The following is a 20,900-nucleotide window of genomic DNA, read 5'->3' as shown; positions in this document are numbered from 1 at the left end:
CATCTCTACTAATAATATGAAAATTAGCTGGGTGTGGTGGTGCATGCCTGTAGTCCCAGCTACCCAGGAGGCTGAGGCAGGAGAATTGCTTGAACCTGGGAGGCGGAGGTTGCTGTGAGCTAAGACTGTGACATTCCACTCCGGCCTGGTCAACAGGAGTAAAACAGGATCCATGACACGTCTCCTGCTCTCAGGCTGCCTCCAAGGCCACATCTGTGTCCTTATTAAAATACCCCATGCATACGGAAGCATGTGTAAATATTCTCCTTTTTCTATCTTTTTGGTGACAGAGACTCTCCTGAGAGGCTGATAAAAGCTCTGGGTTTTTACTGCTTAGGAATTAGAATCTGGGGGAAAAAAAAAAAAAGGCCCGGTGCTGTGGTTCAGGCCTGTAATCCCAGCACTTTGGGAGGCCAAGGCAGGCAGATCACCTGAGGTCAGGAGTTTGAAACCAGCTTGGCCAACATGGCAAAACCCCGTCTCTACTAAAAATACAAAATTAGCCGGGTAGTGGTGGCATGCTGCCTGTAGTCCCAGCTACTCCAGAGGCTAAGGCAGGAGAATCACTTGAACCCGGGAGATGGAGGTTGCAGTGAGCAGAGATTGCACCACTGCATTCCAGCATGCTGGGTGACAGAGCGAGACTCCATCTCAAAAAACAAAACAAAACAACAACGCCCCAAAAAACTCTGTTTCTCTTCCTAAGATAGGTATACACAAAAACATTTAGCATAGAGTTTCAGGGTCTCCACATGCCATGTGGCTCATCTTGCCCTACTCAGCAGGGGGTTGTGGCTTACGGCAGTGAGGCTGATCTACACTCCACCACCACAAGGCTGCCCCCCACCACTCACACACGCCCTCTGCTGTGATTCTGACAGGAGCTCGGCAAAGCAGCTCTTCTAAGGCCCTGACATTCAGTGCCTTTTTCTTCAATAGCTTCCTGTTATAATTAGAATAAAATAAAATAACTCTCGACATGGCCAAGAAGCCCCTTGATGTCTGCTCAGGCCTGAGCCTCCTCCCCGGTCTCATCCCAGCGCTGTCATTGCTGCTCCGGCCACACTGTCCTGTCCGTTCTTTATTGGACATGTCAATCCCGGGCCACCTCGGGGCCTTTGCTGAAGCTGTTCCCCGTGCCTGGAAAAGCTCTTCCTCTCTAGTTGCACTGCGGGTTCCTCTGGCTCCTGGGACGTCAGCACAGACACCTTCCCCGGGAAGCAGCATTAGAAAGGGAATGTGTCCGGGCGTGGTGGCTCAAGCCTGTAATCCCAGCACTTTGGGAGGCCGAGGCGGGTGGATCACGAGGTCAAGAGATCGAGACCATCCTGGTCAACATGGTGAAACCCCGTCTCTACTAATACAAAAAATTAGCTGGGCATGGTGGCGCGTGCTGTAATCCCAGCTACCCAGGAGGCTGAGGCAGGAGAATTGCCTGAACCCAGGAGGCGGAGGTTGCGGTGAGCCGAGATCGCGCCATTGCACTCCAGCCTGGGTAACAAGAGCGAAACTCCGTCTCAAAAAAAAAAAAAAGAAAGGGAATGTGTCCGCACACCCCACCCTTTCTCTCTGTTGCACTATCTTCGTTTATTTTCTTCCCGGCACTTTCCACTTTTGAAATTACCTTTTTCTTTAAAGTCATTCACTGTTTGTCTTCACCATTAGGGGGCGAGCTCCACGGCGCCGGTGGCCTTGCCTGTCATCTCTTAGAACAGGGCCTGGCGCACACACTATGCGCTTAGTGAACATCTGTGGAATGAAGAAAGGATCATAGTGGAGGTGAGATAAGAACTGTGACTCAATTCTCTGTCCCACCCAGGTGGGTCCTGGCAACCCCTGGCTCCCATTCGAGGCAAAGTTGCTGCCTTTCCCGCCTAATGCCAGCCGGCCTGCCCTTTCCCCAGACCTCTGGAGCCACTCCCTCCCAACAGCATCTAACAAAAACTCTTTTGTGATTTTTATGCCTGGAGGATTTCATCTGAGTCAATTGGCTTCTCCCGCCCTAGCTCAGCTGAGTCCAAAGGTCTGATCAGTGTTTCCAGTGTAACAGCCAACTCTGGGGTTCCAGGGCTCAGAGCTCCACTCCAGGGGAACGAGGGAACTGACAGGATGGCCCAGCCCCTGCTCCCTGCACTTTCATTTCTGGGTCTTGTGGAAATAAAGGAAAAACCAACTTAAAAAAGCAAAGATTATTTATTCTGAGTTTGCTATAGCAAGGGCGTCAGCCACTGGCACTTGCATTTTGACGGAGCTTCGAAGGCAGGCAGAGGCGTGGGACGGCTTTACAGCTGAGGACAGGGAAGGCTTCAGGTTGGCCCTGAGTGGAGGCTGTTGGTGTGGGGAAGCTGCCCGTGGGCTAACTAGAAGCAGGGCATCCTGTGTGCTTGGTTAAGGGTGCATATTTGGCTTTCCCTGGCTGGTCCTAAGTTGCAAGCGGGAACACAATTAAGGAAACTGTCAGTTACTAATCAAGTTCTGGCCATTTGGGGCTGATTGTTGCAGACATTGTTGGTTATTGTTTAGCTTCCTGGATTGTCACTAGAGAGAGTAATCTGGCTTCTTGCAAGCCTGACTTACAGCAGGACGACCTCCCAGGTTAATTGTGGCAGATAATGACTTAGTTTCCCCGGCAAGTGATTGCAGGCTGTGGGTGAGAGTTGTATTTTTGTATGTGGTATGGCTATTGTCCATTTGTATAATCAGTTTCTTAGTCTACAGAGCAGATCAGTCATTTGGGGATTCTTTTTCCCTTCCCTTAGATGTGTGAATGCCTTGAAATAGTAGAATAATTGAGTATTCCATGTCCTTTGTTCAGGAGCTCTCTACCAAAGGCATTCTCTGTGCAAAGATGGTGACAGATGTGGTAAAAAGAACAGGACTGGGCCAGGCAATAATCACCAGCACTTAGTGAGCACGAGCCCTCGCTAAGTGTCCCTGCAATACATGAGACAGTTGCTGTTATCTCCATTTTACAGACAAGGAAACTGAGGCACAGAGTGATTAAGGAACCTGCAGACCAGGCACAGTGGCTCATGCCTGTAATCCTAGGACTTTGGGAGGCTGAGACGGGCAGATCACCAGGTCAGGAGATCGAGACCATCCTAGCCAACATGGTGAAACCCCATCTCTACTAAATATACAAAAAATTAAGCGGGGCATGGTGGCCCACGCTGTAATCGCAGCTACTCAGGAGGCTGAGGAAAGACGGTGGCTTGAACCCGGGAGGTGGAGGATGCGGTGAGTGGAGATCATGCCATTGCATTCCAGCCTGGGCGACAGAGCAAGAGACTCCATCTCAAAAAAAAAAAAAAAAAGGAACCTTCATGGGACCACACAGTAAGTATCAGAAGGGAGAAAATGATCAGATGTGCGTTGCACAAAATTAGCTGTTAACTGTGCTCCCCCAGATGCTGCCTCACGATTCAAAGCCTTTGTTCTTGTGTGTCCTATTAGTAATAGTAAAAGCCAGCCATTACTAAGTACCTAGCATGGCCTAAGAATTTGCATGTATTATCTCACCTAATTTTCACAGCCCTCTGAAATAAGGAACTGGGATTATCATTCCCATTTTACAGAAAAGAAAACTGAGGAGCTAAGTAGCTTCCCTGAGGTGGTACAGCCCAGGCCTCTGCACATCTACCTCTGTGCCACACTGCCCCTTGTCAATAGGCAGGGATGAGACGGCCCATCAGTCAAGCCCTGATCCACAGCAGTGAATCGAGGGCCTGGGCTATAAGCTGACCCAAGTCAGGGGCTCTTGTCTTTCCAGATCATAGACTCTTTGAAGAATTTGATGGAAGCTACAGATACTCACCCTAGAAATATGCACACACACAGACACACAGCATCTTGCACATACTTTAGGAAATTCACAGATCCCCACGAGCCTGTCTTTGGGCCCCCCTAGGCAAGCCAGCCATAGGGGAAGACATTTGGGGGTAAATGCTTCAGCCTACGGATATTCTCCAGTCTGCGCATTTGAGTTCTACAAGGTTTCATTTTGAGGACAAGGAAAACAAAATTCCACGTCTATTTTCATTTACTTCATCTGAGAAAGGTACAAAAAGCAGCAGCCTGCCCTCCAAGCCCCCATCTTGGGACTGACCTAATTACCCAGCTTCTCTCCCCCACCCAGATGGCTGAACACTGCTAGAGGAAATCTTCTAATTCTGCTGGTTTCTGCCAGTGCACATGTATGGTTTCTAATCCTAGCTGGGCCTTTAACACTACTTGGCAGTTCTTACTGTACCAGATAAACACTCATACCCAGTTCCCACAATGGCCATTCCGGCCATTCCAACCCTTCTTTAAGGATTCATTAAGCTTTAAAGTTTTCATGTGATGGGAGAAACCCAACTGCATGTATTTCAATTCACACCTTCCACAGTTTTCATCCTGCTTTGCCCTCCACCTCTGCTCTCAATCCTTTCATTTTTTTTATTATTATTATTTTTTTGCTATTTATTTAGCAGCTCCTGTGCCTGTTACTGGGCTAGACTCTGGGATGCCTGTCATAGTCTGTGCTCTTGTGGAGCAAACAGCCCAGAGACGAAGACCATCATTCAACAAATATTAATAATTACAAGTATGATGAGGGGTACTCAGGGACAGTGGGGAGTGTTAGAGAATGTGTTGATCTGGGGGTTTCAGGAGGGCCTCCCTGAGGAATGACATTTAAAGCTGAGACTTCAGGGATGACATGTCAGCTAGGAATCCTCTGGCTTACACATAACAGAAAACCTAACAGCAAAACCATAAGGATTTTTTTTTTTTTTTTGAGACAGAGTTTCACTCTTGTTGCCCAGGCTGGAGCGCAATGGCGAGATCTCAGCTCACTGCAGCCTCCACCTCCTGACCCTCAAGCGCAGTGGCTCACACCTGTAATCCCAGCACTTTGGAAGTGCTGGGTGGGCAGATCACTTGAGGTCAGGAGTTTGAGACCAGCCTGGTCAACAATGCAAAACCCCGTTTCTACTAAAAATACAAAAATTAAATTTGCTGGGTATGGTGGCATATGCCTGTAGTCCCAGCAACTCGGGAGGCTGAGGCAGGAGAATCTCTTGAACCCAAGAGGCAGAGGTTGCAGTGAGCCAAGATCATGCCACTGCACTCCAGCCTGGGTGACAGAGCAAGACTATGTCCCAAAAAAAAACTATATCTATCTATCTATCTCTCTCTCTATATATATATAGAGAGAGAGAGTTCATTAATCCAGTATACTCCCCAATTATCATGTCAACAAGTAATCAACAGGAAAAATATTAATTAGATATCTTGCACCCTTTATTGTAGAAATCCATTGTGTATTTTACACTTACAGCACATTGCAATTCAGACCAGTCACATTTCAAATGCTCAGTAGTCACAAGTGGCTGGTGGCTACTGTATTGAATAGTGCTGCCAACTTCTTTTTTTATTTTTTATTTTTGACAGAGTCTCGCTCTGTTGCCCAGGCTGGAGTGCAGTGGCGCCATCTCGGCTCACTGAAACCCCTGCCTCCTGGGTTCAAGCAATTTTCCTGGCTCACCCTCCTGAGTAGCTGGGATTACAGACATGCGCCACCACATTCAGCTAATTTTTGTATTTTTAGTGGAGACAGAGTTTCACCATGTTGGTCAGGCTGGTCTTGAACTCCTGACCTCAGGTGATCCTCCCACCTCAACCTCCCAAAATGCTGGGATTACAGGTGTGAGCCACTGCACCCACCTGGCTTTTCTATTTTTAAGACTTACATAAATAATTTATACATACCATTCCTACCATTTGTGTTTAGTCATTAAACAACAGCCAAGATATTCCTGAAGAACAAATTGGGAGGTAGTGCTTGGCCTATAAATATCAAACTTTAAAGCTATCAACTGTGAAGTACTGTGCAACAAGAAACAGATAATACAACAGAAGGTCTAGAAATAGACCCTGGCAATTAGGGACACTTGATTTATGATAAACATGGCTTGCAGAGGGTTAACAACAGTCTTTTCAACACATGGTGCTGGAATAACTGAATCTCCAAAGGGAAAACTATGAATCATGACCCGCTACCTCCCAGTAAATGTCAAAATCAACTCCGGGTGTTTTCCAATCTTAAATGAGCAAAGAAAACAACGACACTTTCAGAAGATAGGCAAGGGACTTGAGCAGCCATTTCACAGAAGATATCCACATGGCCAGCTGACATATCACAAGGTGTTTAACCTCATTTATAGACACAGAAATGCAAGTTCAACCCATACCGAGGTACCAGTGCCCCACAAACTCACCAGAGTGGTCAACCACATTGACAGCCTCAAGAACTGGTGAGGGCGTGGAACAACTGGAACTCTTATACACTGCCTCTGGGAAGAAAAATTAGTACAACCACTTTGCCATTCTCTAGTTAAGCCGAATAGACTGTCACCCAGCAATTCTACTCCTAGATGTTTACCTGATAACTTATTTATTTATTTATTTATTTTTATTTTTATTTTTTTACTTTTTTTTTTTTTGAGACGGAGTCTTGCTCTGTCACCAGGCTGGAGTGCAGTGGCGCAATCTCGGCTCCCTGCAACCTCCACCTCCTGGGTTCAAGCGATTCTTCTGCCTCAGCCTCCTGAGTAGCTGGGACCATAGGCGTGTGCCACCATGCCTGGCTAATTTTTTTTGTATTTTTAGTAGAGATGGGGTTTCACCATGGCCAGGATGGTCTCGATCTCTTGACCTCGTGATCTGCCCGCCTCAGCCTCCCAAAGTGCTGGGATTACAGGCGTGAGCCACCGCACCCGGCCCTACATATTTATTTATTTACTTATTTAGAGACAAAGTTTCACCCTTGTTGCCCAGGCTGGAGTGCAGTGGCACAATCTCGGCTCACTGCAACCTCTGCCTCCCAGGTTCAGGTGATTCTCCTGCCTCAGCCTCCCAAGTAGCTGGGATTACAGGCATGCACCACCACGCCTGGCTAATTTTTTTGTTTTGTTTTGTTTTCAGACAGGATCTGGCTCTGTCACCCATCCAGGCTGGAGTGCAGTGGCATGATCTCACCTCACTGCAAGCTCTGCCTCCTGGGCTCAAGTGATTCTTGTGCTTCAGGCAGCTAGCTACCTGAGTAGCTGGGATTACAGGCATGCCCAGCTAATTTTTTTTTTCTGAGACAAAGTTTCACTCAGTCACCCAGGCTGGAGTGCAGTGGCATGATCTCGGCTCACTGCAACCTCTGCCTCCTGGGTTCAAGCAATTCTCCTGCCTCAACCTCCCAAGGAGCTGGCATTACAGATGCCCACCACCACACCTGGCTAATTTTTAGTAGAGATGGTGTTTCACCATGTTGGCCAAGCTGGTCTTGAACTCTTGACCTCGGGTGATCCGCCCACCTCGGCCTCCCAAAGTGCTGCGATTACAGGCATGAGCCACTGTGCCCAGCAAATTTTGTATTTTTAGTAGAGGCAGGTTTTCTTCATGTTGGTTAGGCTGGCCTCGAACCATGTTGGCCAAGCTGGTCTCAAACTCTTGACCTCGGGTGATGTGCCCGCCTTGGCCTCCCAAAGTGCTGGGATTACAGGTGTGAGCCACTGTGTCCAGCCCCATTTTTACAGTAGCATATTTGAAATAACTTAAAACTGGAACAAAATGTGGCATATACACACATCGTATGTATATACATACAGTGGAATATTATTCAGCCATAAAAGGGAATTAACTTCTGATACATGCTATAACATGGATGAACCTTGAAGACATCATGCTAAGTGAAATAAGCCAGACGCAAAAGGACAGACATTATAGGCACTTTATATGAGGTACCCAGAATAGGTAAATTCATAGAGACAGTATATTAGGAGTTATCAGGGACTAATGGGAGGCGGAATGCCAGTTATTGCTTAATGGTTACAGAGCTTCTGTTTGGGATGATGAAAAGTTTTGGAATAGACAGTGGTGACGGTTGAACAATATTGTGAATATAATTAATGCCACTGAACTATACACTTAAAAATTGTTAAAAGGCAAATTTTGTCATACATTTACTTATTTATTCCTTTATTGAGACGGGGTTTTGCTCATGTTGCCCAGGCTGGAGTGCAATGGTTCGATCTTGGCTCACTGCAGCCTCCGCCTCCTGGGTTCGAGCAATTCTCCTGCCTCAGCCTCCTTGAGTAGCTGGGATTATAGGCGCGCACCACCACGCCCAACTCATTTTGTATTTTTAATAGAGACAGGGTTTTTCCATGTTGGTCAGGCTGGTCTTGAATTCCCGACCTCAGGTGATCTGTCTGCCTCAGCCTCCCAAAGTGTTGGGATTACAGGCATGAGCCACCGCTCCTGGCCCATACATTTATTTTACCACAATTTTTTTTTTTTAAGATGGAGTCTCACTCTGTTGCCCAGGCTGGAGTGCAGTGGTGCAATCTTGGCTCACTGCAACCTCTGCCTCCCAGGTTTAAGCAATTCTCCTGCCTCAGCCTCTGAGTAGCTGGGACTACAGGTGTGTGTCTCCAAGCCCGGCTAATTTTCCTATTTTTAGTAGAGATGGGGTTTTACCATGTTGGTCAGGCTGGTCTTGAACTCCTGACCTCATGATATGCCCGCCTTGGCCTCCCAAAGTGCTGGGATTAGAGGCATGAGCTACCACACTTGGCCTATTTTACCACAATTTTTAAAAAATAATAATTAAAAAATTAATAATGTAATATACCAAAAACCATTGAACTGTATACTTGACATGGGTGAATTGATGGTATGAGAATTATATCTCAATAAAGCGGTTTACAAAATCCTAAATGATTGCTTTTAGGATTCATTTTTAGGAGGTAAAATTAGTTTTAACAAGCAACTGAGTGATAACTATAAATATCAAGGGAGCAGGATTCCTTCCTGGGCACGGGAGGAGGCCATCATCAGAAGCAGCACTCTGGAGGCATCTGGAGTGCTTTGTTTTGACTTAGGCAGTTGTTGCAGGAGGTTCATTTTATAACCATCCATTGAGCTATATATTTATGTTTTGCATACTTTTATTATTTTATATATATACGTATGTATGTATGTGTGTATCTATCTATCTATCTATCTATCTTAGACAGAGTTTTGCTCTTGTTGCCCAGGCTAGAGTGGAGTGGCACGATCTCAGCTCTCTGCAACCTCTGCCTCCCCAGTTCAGGTGATTCTCCTGCCTCAGCCTCCCAAATAGCTGGGACTACAGGCCTGCACTATCATGCCCAGCTAATTTTGTATTTTTGGTAGAGATGTGGTTTCATCATGTTGACTAGGCTGGTCTGGAACTCCTGACCTCAGGTGATCTGCCCACCTCAGATTCCCAAAATGCTGGGATTACAAGTGTGAGCCACCGTGCCTGGCCAGGCATTTCCAAAGGTTATGTTAACTATGTAATTTTGTCCTTATGTACTGACTTAGAACCTAACCTAGTGTAAAGTGTAACTCCTTTGCTGATGGATTTGAGAGCTACTTAAGAGACTTGGTGACTGATTGGACTACCAGGGAAAAGGAGAGAAACTAAAGAATGATATTCTCAGGCCTAACAACTCTGATATTCTCTGGCCTAAACAACTGACTAAAGAGTTTTTCGGCCGGGCGCGGTGGCTCAAGCCTGTAATCCCAGCACTTTGGGAGGCCGAGGCAGGTGGATCACGAGGTCAAGAGATCGAGACCATCCTGGTCAACATGGTGAAACCTCGTCTCTACTAATACAAAAAATTAGCTGGGCATGGTGGCGCGTGCCTGTAATCCCAGCTACTCAGGAGGCTGAGGCAGGAGAATTGCCTGAACCCAGGAGGCGGAGGTTGCGGTGAGCCGAGATCGCGCCATTGCACTCCAGCCTGGGTAACGAACGAAACTCCGTCTCAAAAAAAAAAAAAAAGAGTTTTTCTATTTATTGAGATAGGGCTGGGCTCATGGGGAGAAGAATAGTTGGAGGCAGCTGGGTGCGGTGGCTCACGCCTGTAATCCCAGCACTTTGGGAGGCAGAGGCGGGTAGATCACGAGGTCAAGAGATCGAAACCATTCTGGCCAACATGGTGAAACCCCATCTCTACTAAAAAATACAAAAATTAGCTGGGTGTAGTGGCGCGCACCTGTAGTCCCAGCTACTTGGGAGGCTGAGGCAGGAGAATTGCTTGAACCCGGGAGGCAGAGCTTGCAGCGAGCTGAGATCGTGCCACTGCCCTCCAGCCTGGTGCCTGATGACAGAGCAAGACTCCGTCTCAAAAAAAAAAAAGAACAGTTGGAGGATAAAGAGGATGAGCCCACTCCTTTTTTCTTAATATTTTACCATGAAAAATTTCAAAAATACAGAAAAACTGACAGATTGTACAGCAAACACTTATATACATACCACCTGGGTTCTACAACTTATTGCTATATTTTCTTCTTCACATCTTTCCATATACCTGAAAGAGTTCATTTTTGAACAAGCTGAATTTGTGACATCTAGGAGACATCCAAGTGTCCTGTCGAATAGGCTACTAGTCTAGAGTGCAGAAATACATTAACAGCAGGCAGGCCGGGCGCGGTGGCTCATGCCTATAATCCCAGCACTTTGGGAGGCCAAGGCAGGTGGATCACCTGAGGTCAGGAGTTCAAGACCAGACTGGCCAACATGGTGAAACTCTGTCTCTACTAATAATACAAAAAAGTTAGCTGGGTGCAGTGGTGCACACCTGTAGTTTCAGCTACCTGGGAGGCTGAGGCAGGAGAATCACTTGAACTTGGGAGGTGAAGATTGATTGCAGTGAGCCGAGACTGTGCCATTGCACTCCAGCCTGGGTGACAAGAGCGAAACTCCATCTCATTAAAAAAAAAAAAAAAAAGCAGGTTACAAGTTCTGCCTCCTTTTCTTCACCTCCCATTCACACTCAACTCTCCAGAATTTGACTTTTGACAGCTTCCTTTTGAAGATGCCACCAAGGACACCGACTACTGAGAAGTCCAAAATTGAACTCATGTGTTCCCTCTGTGAAACCTGCTCCTCTTCCTCCTGTATGTCCTACTGCCTTAGTATGAGCTGCAAAGCACCATAGACAGAGTGGGTTAAACAACAGAGACGTATTTCTCACAGTTCTGGAGGCCGGAAGTCCTAGACCATGTGCCGGCATGGTCAGGTTCAGGTGAGCGCCCTCTGCCAGGTTGCAGGCTGCCAACTTGTATCTCACTGTGCAGGAAGAGCTAGAGAGCTCTCTGGGGTCCCTTTTATAAGAGCACTAATCCCATTTATGAGGGCTCCACCCTCATGACCTAATTACCTCCCAAAGGTCCCACCTCCTAATACCATCACATTGGGGGTTAGGATTTCAACAAATGCATTTGGGGGTACACGAACATTCAGTCTGTAACACCCACCTTAGTTACCTGAGCCTCAAACATGGCAGTCACCCTAGACATCTCCCCCAAGCAAACAGGTTCTCTCAATCCTGTCTCCTAGAGAGCTTTAAAAAAAAGTCCCCTCTCTCACCATGCCCACCTTTTTTTTTTTTTCTGAGACCAAGTCTGGCTCTGTCGCCAGGCTGGAGCGCAGTGGCCCGATCTCGGCTTACCGGAACCTCCGTCTCCCGGGTTCAAGCAAAATTGTTTGCCTCAGTCTCCTGAGTAGCTAGGATTATTACAGGTGCCCGTCACCATGCCCTGCTAATTTTTTTTTGTATTTTTAGTAGAGACTGGGTTTCACCATGTTGGGCAGGCTGGTCTTGAACTCCTGACCTCATGATCCACCCACCTCGGCCTCCCAAAGTGCTGGGATTACAGTTGTGAGCCACTGCGCCCGGCTCAAAGCCCTTTAAAGACATGTCTCGGCTGGCGGATTCGCCCGCCAGGTGACAAGGCTCGAGGGCCAGGACTCCGCCTGCTCCCTGTGGGTTGGGGCCACCCGGGCCGGGAGGGTGCACGTGGGGCCGGGGTATAGGGGAAAAGTGGGGGCCGCCTTTCCCGCCGGAGTCCTCAGTCAAGGAGGCGATAGGAGTTGCGCAGGACGCCCGCACATGCGCAGTGGCACTCTCGACCTCCAGACGCAAGCAGCTGCGGGCCCGAGGCGCCCGGAGCCCAGGGCTCTGGGGGCGGGGCTGCCAGCTCGGGGGCGGGGTACAGCGCTGCCTTAGGCCGCTCATTGGCCCCCGTGCTGACGGACAGGTGGGGCGGACAACGGCGAAAGATCAAAGAAGCCTCTTAGCTGGAAACAGCTACTTAGCTAAAAATACGTAAGTAAATAAATGAAAGTCTGTGGAGGAGGAGAGGAAGGAGAGGCGGTTGTGCGTCTGGGGGCAACTGAGGCTCCGCTTGCCCTGGCTGGCGCAGGATGGTGGTCCGTGGTTCGCTCTCTCCGTACCCGCCGGAGAAGTCCGCTTTCTGGAAGGCTGTCCTGGCGGCGGAGTCACAGCGGACTTGACCCCCCGGACTCGAGTCTTTATTCCGATTCTTCCAGATCCAGCCTTGAGGCCCCGGGTTCCTGGGAGCAGCTTTGTAGCGCTTGAGAGTCGCCGTCACCGCCACCCTCGGATCAGCTCCGGGCTGGAGGTTACAGCCCCTTCCCTCCGGCATTGGGACCACACTCTCTGAACTGGCCTCCCAGCCTGCCGCCTGGCTGGCTGCCGACTAAACTTTCTTTTATTTTTGAGATTGGGTCTCGCAGGTTGAAGTGCATGCCGAGACCATAGCTCATTAGAACTCCTAACCTCAAGCGGTGCTCCCTTCTCAGCCTCCCTAGTAGCCAAAGATGGCTGGGATTACTGGCGCGCGCCGCCTCCTTGGCTGTCGGACTAGACTTTTTTTTTTTTTTTTTTTTTGAGACAGAGTCTCGCTGTGTTCCCCAAGCTGAGTGCAGTGGTGCGATCTCGGCTCACAGCAATTTTTGTGCTTCAGCCTCCCGAGTAGTTGGGATTACAGGTGGGCGCCACCATGCCCTGCTAATTTTTGTATTTTTAGTCTCGAACTCCTAACCTTAGGTGATCCGCACGCCTCGGCCTTCCGAAGTGCTGAGATGAAAGGCGTGAGCTACAGCGCCAGGCCTAGACATTCATTTTTTGTTGTTGTTGTTAAGATGGAGTTTCACTCTTGTTGCCCAGGCTGGAGTGCAGTGGCACGATCTCGGCTCACTGCAACCTCCGCCTCCTGGGTTCAAGCGATTCTTCTGCCTCGGCCTCCCAAGTAGCTGGGACTACAGGGATGCACCACCACGCCCAGTTAGTTTTGTATTTTTAGTAGAGACAGGGTTTCTCCATGTTGGTCAGGCTGGTCTTGAACTCCTGACCTCGGGTGATCCACCCACCTCGGCCTCCCAAAGTGCTGGGATAACAGGCATGAGTCACCACGCCCAGCCTAGACTTTCTTAAGAGGCAAATCGGGTCTGGGCGCGGTGGCTCACGCCTGTAATCCCAGCACTTTGGGAGGCCGAGGTGGGTGGATCACGAGGTCAAGAGATCGAGACCATCCTGGTCAACATGGTGAAACCCCGTCTCTACTAAAAATACAAAAAATTAGCTGGGCATGGTGGCGCGTGCCTGTAATCCCAGCTACTCAGGAGGCTGAGGCCGGAGAATTGCCTGAACTCAGGAGGCTGAGGCAGGAGAATTGCCTGAACCCAGGAGGTGGAGGTTGCGGTGAGCCGAGATCATGCCATTGCACCCCAGCCTGGGTGACAAGAGCGAAACTCCGTCTCAAAAAAATAAAAATAAAATAAAAAAGAGGTAAATCGGAACACATCTTCTGCTTGAAAAGCCAGTGCCCTTCTGGGCCAGGGCACTAAGATCCACTTAAAACCCTTCGGGTGAGACGTCAGTGATGAGCTCCTGCTTATCATTCCAGCCGTATCTAAGAGGAAGGCCACCAAAGAGTCAGGCCCGTTCAGTCTATACTTTTCTCCTGGAGAAGCTCTGACCTCGGCCCCCCTCCTGTGTACCTGTGCTGCTCCCAGCCCCACTCCCACCTGGGGACGTTACTGTTGTGCTCAGAGCACACTAGGGCCCTGTACCACAACACTTCTCATACCTGCTAGGCTCACGAACAGTGAACAGTTTCAGTGTGGGGACTGTGTGTGTTCTGGATGTGTATCCCCAAGTCTTGCACAGTGTGCACAGAAAGGGGTTCAATAAATGGATATTGGCCAGGCATGGTGGTTCATGCCTATAATCCCAGCATTCTGGGAGCCCGGCCAACATGGCGAAAACCCATATGTACTAAAAATACAAAAATTAGCTGGGTGTGCTGGTGCACACCTGTAATCCCAGCTACTTGGGAGGCTGAGGCAGGAGAATCACTTCAACCCAGAAGGGAAGTTTGCAGTGAGCCGAGATCATGTCACTGCACTTAAGCCTGGGTGACAGAGCAAGACTGTCTCAAAAAAAAAAAGAAAAAAGGATAATAAATGAAGGCATGGATTCTAAGGATCAAAAGTGAAGCTTTAAAAATGTTAGGTTGTACATGGACACAGGGAGGGGAGCATCCCACACTGAGGTCTGCGGTGGGGGGTACTAGGGGAGGGACAGTGGGGGGTGGGGAGTTGGGGAGGGATAACATGGGGAGAAATGCCAGATATAGGTGATGGGGATGGGGATGGAGGCAGCAAACAACATTGCCATGTGTGTACCTATGCAACAATCCTGCATATTCTTTACATGTACACCAGAACCTAAAGTGCAATTATATTTTATATATATATATATATATATGTGTGTGTGTGTGTGTGTGTGTGTGTATGTGTGTGTGTGTGTATGTATGTTAGGCTGAGCTGTGACATTTTAGGGGCTCACCAAGGCCAAGAACCATATCTTCTTTGACGCCTGATGGCTAACAAGGTGGTGCTCCTTTCAAAATATGTGAATAAATTCAAGATGGCAAAATGACATCAAGCTGTTTAGTTATGGTCCCATCACACAGCCTGTAGAATTTCTGCTCAGTGAACAGGGCAGGGCGGTGGGCCTCATGGGCCAGTCACTGAAGGAAATCCAAGCAGGCTTCGGAGGATGTGTTTGTGTGTGTGGTCTGAACACATCAGTGCCCTCCTGAGCTAGGGCACCAAGATCCACTTAAAACCCTGCGGGTGAGGCATTAGACAGACAATGAGGATACCAAATCCAAGAGGTGTTTACTGTAATGAGTGTTCAAGGGGGTGTGGTAGGGTGGGGTTCTCCCCATCTGACCCTCCAGGGCCCTGGGGTGACTCATTCTTCCTTGGGCTCAGAGGTGGAGCTGACATTTGTTCCTCCAGTTGGGCCCCGCTCCCCCTGGCCCTTGGAGTACTCAGTGTCTCCAGCCACTAGAGCTACGTTCCTCAAATAATTGATGTTGAAGCAGTTGACCTGTTCATCCTCAGGACTCAGGTAACAGCAGAGGGCAGGGTCTCGCCAGAAGTTCCGTCGGGGACCACACAGATCATTGATGAAGGTTAATTTCTGATGAAGGAGAAAAGTAAAACAGATGATGGGGCGGGGAGGTGGTCCCAGGACAGATATGGATACTCAGGTGGCCAAAGTCCCCCTTTCATCAGCTTCTACTGCTCTGTCCCTGGTTCCCTTCCTGGGGCCCAAAGAGAATGCAAGCCTGCCTTGCACAACTGGATTTCTTGTGACTGACAAATGTGTACATCTGGAACTGCCAGAAGTTTGAGGCCCAGAGAAGGCATAATAGGAACTTAGAGATGGGGAGGAGACCTGGTCAGAATGAAGACTTCTGGAACCAAGAAGAAATACCTCTCCTACTAGCCATTGTATCTGAGGGCTGGTCTGACGTACTAAAGAGAAGGGGTGGCCTGCAGTTCTAGCTCTTTCCCTCCCCTCCCCTGCATTCCTCTGGAGACTAGAATCTGCATACTCACCTCCTCCTCTGCACAGCAGGCCTGTTCTGGAAATGGCAGGTCACAGCAGCGGGCAGTCATGTTGTGGATCAGCCCAGGAATATGTTTACTATGTTGGTGTGAAAGGGACAGAGATCAGGGATTTTGGGCATCTTCTGACATCAGATGGTGCTAGGAGATCATGATTTTGCTTTTCCAAAGCTGTCCCGAAGGGAAGTTTTAGGAAAAGAGAGTGGGGAAGGACTAAGCGAGACTTACTGCTTGGTGAGAACTCTGTGGTTTCCACAGAGGTGGCCCATGAGGTTGGGGGTGACTTGGCTGATGTCAATGGTCAAGATGTCCCGGTCGTAGTTGGGGTAGGGAGCCCGACGGGCAAAGCACTCATCCCGAGTAGGGCTGGGAGGGTAGTGGCAACACGAGTGGTGGTGGGTCTTTACGGCATACTCCTGGTCACAGTATTTGTCGAGGGTATCCTCCCACTGTGGGCCAGAGAGAGGGAAGTCAAAGCTGGACACTTGGCCCCTTCTCTCCTGACCATTGACTTCCCTTATTGCCCCTGGCAACTAGATGAGGGGCTCCCAGCCCCAGGGGCCCAAAGGGGATGGCAAAGAATTAGAGGGTTAGGAGGCAGCTGTGGAGGTGTAGGCTTGGGAAGGTGGACGGATGGGAGCCTGGATGAGGTTCTAAGCTGGCGCCGGGGGATGAGCTGGAACAGTGGATGGAGAGGGTCAGGTGAGGCCAGAGCTGGACGGATGGACGGATGGTAGACAGGTGCATGTGTGGGTCACGAGTGAAGGAAGCCAGAGGTGTAGTATGAAACTGGAGATGAACAGACTCAGGTGACGAACACATGGATGGATGGACAGCCACAAACAGATGAACGGGTGGACACGCTCACAGCAGAGGGTATACGGATGGATGGACCGGCAGGATCAGAGGTCGAAGATGGGCAGGCAGGCAAACAGGCTCCCAGGGAGACTGGGACGCCCACTTACGGCCTTCCATGTGCAGGTGTGGTTGCTCCCCTGGCGGCAGCAGCGCTGGAACTCCCTCTCCAGCCGGGTCAGTGCCAGCAGCTGCCTTTGGAGGGGGTCAGTAGCTGGCAGGTGGCGTGGCACAGAGCTGAAGCGCCTCAGGCGGCAGATATTCTTGATATTGTCCAATGTGGGCACCCCAGGGGGGAAAGGCAGCTCAAGACCCGAGGAAATATCAGGCTGATGGCTGGGGCAGGCCTGGAGCTGGTAGTGTGGCTGGGGAGCTTCCTCCTGGAAGCAGGAGAACCGAGCCTCCCCCTGCCGTGTGCAGCACCAGTGGGGTCGGGTCTTGACCGAGAACTCGGCCTCACAGAATCGGCTCATTGTGTCCTCCCACTAGAGCAAGAGGGGAGGATCAGCCCACTGTCCATATTCCTGCCTTCCTCCCAGGTTCCAGGAAAGGACCCTGGGCATGCAGATAAAAAAAGAAATAGTGGCTGTCCTCTGCTCCCCTGGCACACTGGGGACCCTCAGGGTAGGGCCAGTGAATGGGACCTGAGGTTCCTCCAGACCCAGGCCTAGTGTTCTAACCCTTAAAACACACATACTGCCTGGGGGTTAAAGGACACCCCCCGGCATCAAAAATTCAACCTTACCACAAGTTTGGCACACTCTAGGCGGTTTGTGTGGCTGCGGCAGTGGCAGCAGCGGGAATATCCAGTCTCCAGGAAATTGAGGGTCTCACCCTGGCGAGAGAGGTGGGAGTAGCCGGACTGTGGTAGGTTCCAGGGGCCATATACCACATGCTGACGGTCAGGAAGGCAGATTTGATTCAGATTGTCTGGAGAAGGCCGCCCAGGGGGGAAGCCATCCAGCCGGTGGCCCCAGCCCCCTCGGGACCGGCCCTGTTGGCAGTGCTGGGCTGCATTCCAGGACTCAGGTTCTGGATGATTCTGGTTCCCAAACGGAGCTGGCGTTCCTGGAATGGGGAAAACAGTGGGAAGGGGGGACATGTGGAGGAACCCACAAAGGCTGGATGAGCTGGGAGGATTGAAAGAATCTGGGGTGGAGAAAGGATTGGGTAGATATGGGGGAAATGAGAAAGAACAATTTGTGGCTCTTCCTTTTAGAATGACTGAAAGGAAAAGAGAAGTGAAGTGTGAAAGGTGTCAGCTCACAGCCTGCCCCCACTTTCTCCTGCTTCTCAAGGCTCAGGCTTCCTGCTCTCCAGGGACCTGAACGCTAAGGCAGGGGGATGGACAGACCAAAGCTGTCACTCATCCTCTCTTGGCATGGATTGGAAGATCATCCCCTCCCGATATGGAAGAGGTGGGTCTACTGGTGTAGAAGGAGTAAGCAAAAGCCATGTTGGGATGGGCATCTCTAGCAGAGAGAGCCTGGCTAGTTTACATACACAAAGAAGAACTCAGCAGAGAAGCAAGTGAAAATAGATGCTATTTTTGTCATTTAATCACATAACTTTCTAAAACAGGTATTTCCTCAGTTTTACAGATGAAGAAACAAAGGCTTGGAGAAGTATGTAACTTATCCAAGGTTACACAACTGGTGAGTGGCAGAGCCCACCCATCTTGTCTGCCCCAAAGCTCACACTCTGGGGGAAGGTCATGGGGTAAAGGTGGGTAAAGAAGAGAGGGAGCTGCTTACCTTCCTTCTGTTCACTGGGGTGCTGGAGAGAGGGCAGCTCTTTTTGGAGGGGCACAGCTTCCTGAGGGAGAGGGGGACCATCTTGCACTGCAAGATAGGGGTGAGGGCACCAAGGAACAGGGATCAGCCTGGTGTCAACATGACCCGTAGTGGGATGAAGGTGCGGGAGGGTGGGCAAGCGCTCACCTTCCTTTTCAGCAGGGAATCTGGCAGGTGGCAGCTCTTCCTGTTGGACAGGGGTGGTGTCCTGACAGGGAGGGTGCTGCACTATAGAAGGGGGAATGTGTGAGCAGCCAACCTTTCTCCTAGCCAGGGCTGGGAGAGGGGGTGGGGCCTCTTCCCTCCTTTCCATCTGAAGGGCGGGGTGTAGGCCAGATTAGAAACCTGGAGGGTCACTGAGAAGGACATGGGGTGACCTTACCTTCCTTCTGTTCCTCAAAGGGAGGTCCATGCTGAGAGGTGTCAGCGTGATCCACGGGGAGGCTTTGGGACAGAGGTGGGGACGGGGGAGCCGCGTAGCCAACTAGAGGCAAGAGGGGAGACATCAGAGCCCACAATGCCTCCTGGAGTTCTGGTCCCATGCTGCTCCCCCAAACTCTTACCTTCTTGAAAGTGCTGCATGATGTGCTCTGGCCTCAGCTGCCTCTGCCCTGCAGTCTCAAAGCCTGGAGGGAGAAGGGCAAGTCAGGGGCTGCTGGGAGGGCCTTCCCTGGACCTCAGCAAGGGATGGGGAGGCTGTAGAGATCAAAGGCGTAGGAGAGACAACCAAGACAGAGACGCCCCTCTGTATTCACCTGCCATGTGTTCCCTAATTGTCTCCCAGCCCAAGCACCAGCCCAAACACACCTAGACATGACCAGCTGGGCTCTATGAAAGCCTGTGGAGTTCTGATAGCTCCACCTCTACTGCCTCAGAGGCTGGATGTAGGGAGTGTGCCATACGGGATTGGGGAGGGAGGCCCTAATGTCCTCTGCCAGCGTCTTTCCCTCAGGGCTGTGGGTTGTCCTCCCCGCAGTCTCTGCTGGGATGGTCCCTAGCTTTCAGAGGAAAAAGCCTGGACCTTGAGCTGGTTGGAGCCTCCCCCACCCACCTCCTCCACCCACCCTTCTCTTTCAGGTCCTGAAACATCTTCAGGCCTCTGGCAAAGGAGGCTTCCTAAAGGTTGAGTGCTTCCCCTTCAGCCAGTCTCAGCTCCTCCTTAGTTTAGGTCTCAATTTAGGGCCTTGGGGACTGGGACAGGCACAGGGAAGGGAATCACTTGTAGGTGATCTGCAGACACAAAAGACCAGGAGCTGGGAGGAACAATGGCATGGGGCTCCACAGAGAAGCAGACAGATCTACTGACATCCTTTCAGTGGCTTCCCGCTGGAGTGCCCTGGGTGTTTTTTTTTTTTTTCCTTAGTTTCCACCCATAGCATTGAGGAGTTCCTGTTTTGTTTAGGGATCAAAGCAGATAAAGAATGTGTATATGCTGAATGCAGGGTGGGTCTGTGGATGAATATCCCTCAACTCCTCTAATCAGACAGGGATTCAGTCAAGGCTTGCTGGGCCAGCGATCCGGGGTTTTGAGCAGCCTGAGGGCCCCTTTTCCCTCCTTTGCCTGCCCCACCAGCACCCTCCCTACATGCTCCTCAGCAGGGGACTCTCATTCTGTGAACCCACCCCCACTCAGCTGTCCATTTGAGTGGGACTCTGTGTTTCTTGGCAGCAGTTTCTAGGAACCCCTCTCCTTCTGTACCCCTGCTCTCTGCCTCCTTGGTTAAAGGCTCCAGTTCCCAGGCTCACTTTGGGCCTGCTCAGAAAAGAGAAGCCAGAGAGCCACTCTGCTAGTGATAAGCCATCTGGGATGCCTGGACCCAGACCCCGCTATGTGAGCCCAGATTCCTTCCCAAGTGCGGACCCTCCAACTCACCTCCTTCAGAGACAGCAGAAGCGACAGCCAAATAGGCCAAGACCAAGGCTGCTCTGGCTGTGGTCCCCATCCTGGGGCAAGAACTGACCACTGGACACCCAGAGGTGGGTCTTCTCAGGCAGGTGTGGATGTGAAGGGCCGGTCGCTGGAGCTGGTCTGGGAGCTGTTATTGCTATGAGCTTCAGGACTAGCTCTTCTTTTATAATTGTCTGGTGTGATCTCCCGCCCTCCTCAGCTTCCTGCCATGACTCAGTCCCAGCTGCTCCTCCTCTGGAAGCCACTCCTCCCAAGTCACCCTGAAGCCTCCTCAGAGGATTGAGAAGAATGGGACTGATGGGAGGAGAACATTCTTATGACCCCAAGAGAAACTGACAGAGAATCAAGGGCAAGAGGTGTTTGAGCCCCCAGCTTGTGCCTCAGTTTCTCCATCTACATGCTGCCTTCTGTGGAGAGGGTATCTCCCGACCCACAAACCGGAACTGGGGAAACAGGGCACAAAGGAGTTTATGGGGGGAGCAGGACACCTATCCAAGGGATCTCCTCTACCAGTACGAGGTCTGGACTGTCCCTTTTCAATTTCCCT

At 50.3% G+C, this 20,900-nt stretch overlaps 1 protein-coding gene across 2 annotated transcripts; it reads right to left on the bottom strand.

Annotated features, from left to right (window-relative positions):
• Positions 1–15,033: 15,033 nt before the first annotated feature.
• ECM1 (extracellular matrix protein 1) lies at positions 15,034–20,896 on the bottom strand. Of its 2 annotated transcripts, XM_012462589.3 has the most exons (10): positions 20,318–20,896; positions 19,008–19,070; positions 18,827–18,928; positions 18,592–18,672; positions 18,406–18,492; positions 17,397–17,719; positions 16,762–17,136; positions 16,025–16,245; positions 15,788–15,875; positions 15,034–15,365 (listed from the first exon to the last, which is right to left on the bottom strand). In XM_012462589.3, exons 1-10 carry the CDS (start codon positions 20,385–20,387, stop codon positions 15,135–15,137), a joined length of 1,641 nt encoding a protein of 546 aa, XP_012318012.2. In that variant the 5' UTR covers positions 20,388–20,896; the 3' UTR covers positions 15,034–15,134. The 2 variants fall into 2 exon arrangements, with proteins under 2 accessions (XP_012318012.2, XP_012318013.2); XM_012462590.3 differs by lacking the exon at positions 16,762–17,136.
• Between the last annotated feature and the right edge of the window lie 4 nt (positions 20,897–20,900).

Source organism: Aotus nancymaae, unplaced genomic scaffold (genome assembly GCF_030222135.1).
Source record: "Aotus nancymaae isolate 86718 unplaced genomic scaffold, 86718_ANA_hifiasm-v0.15.2.pri h1tg000108l, whole genome shotgun sequence".
Taxonomy (NCBI): domain Eukaryota; kingdom Metazoa; phylum Chordata; class Mammalia; order Primates; family Aotidae; genus Aotus; species Aotus nancymaae.
The sequence above is the reverse complement of the archived record's forward strand: the minus strand, read 5'-3'. Positions and strand labels throughout refer to the sequence as shown.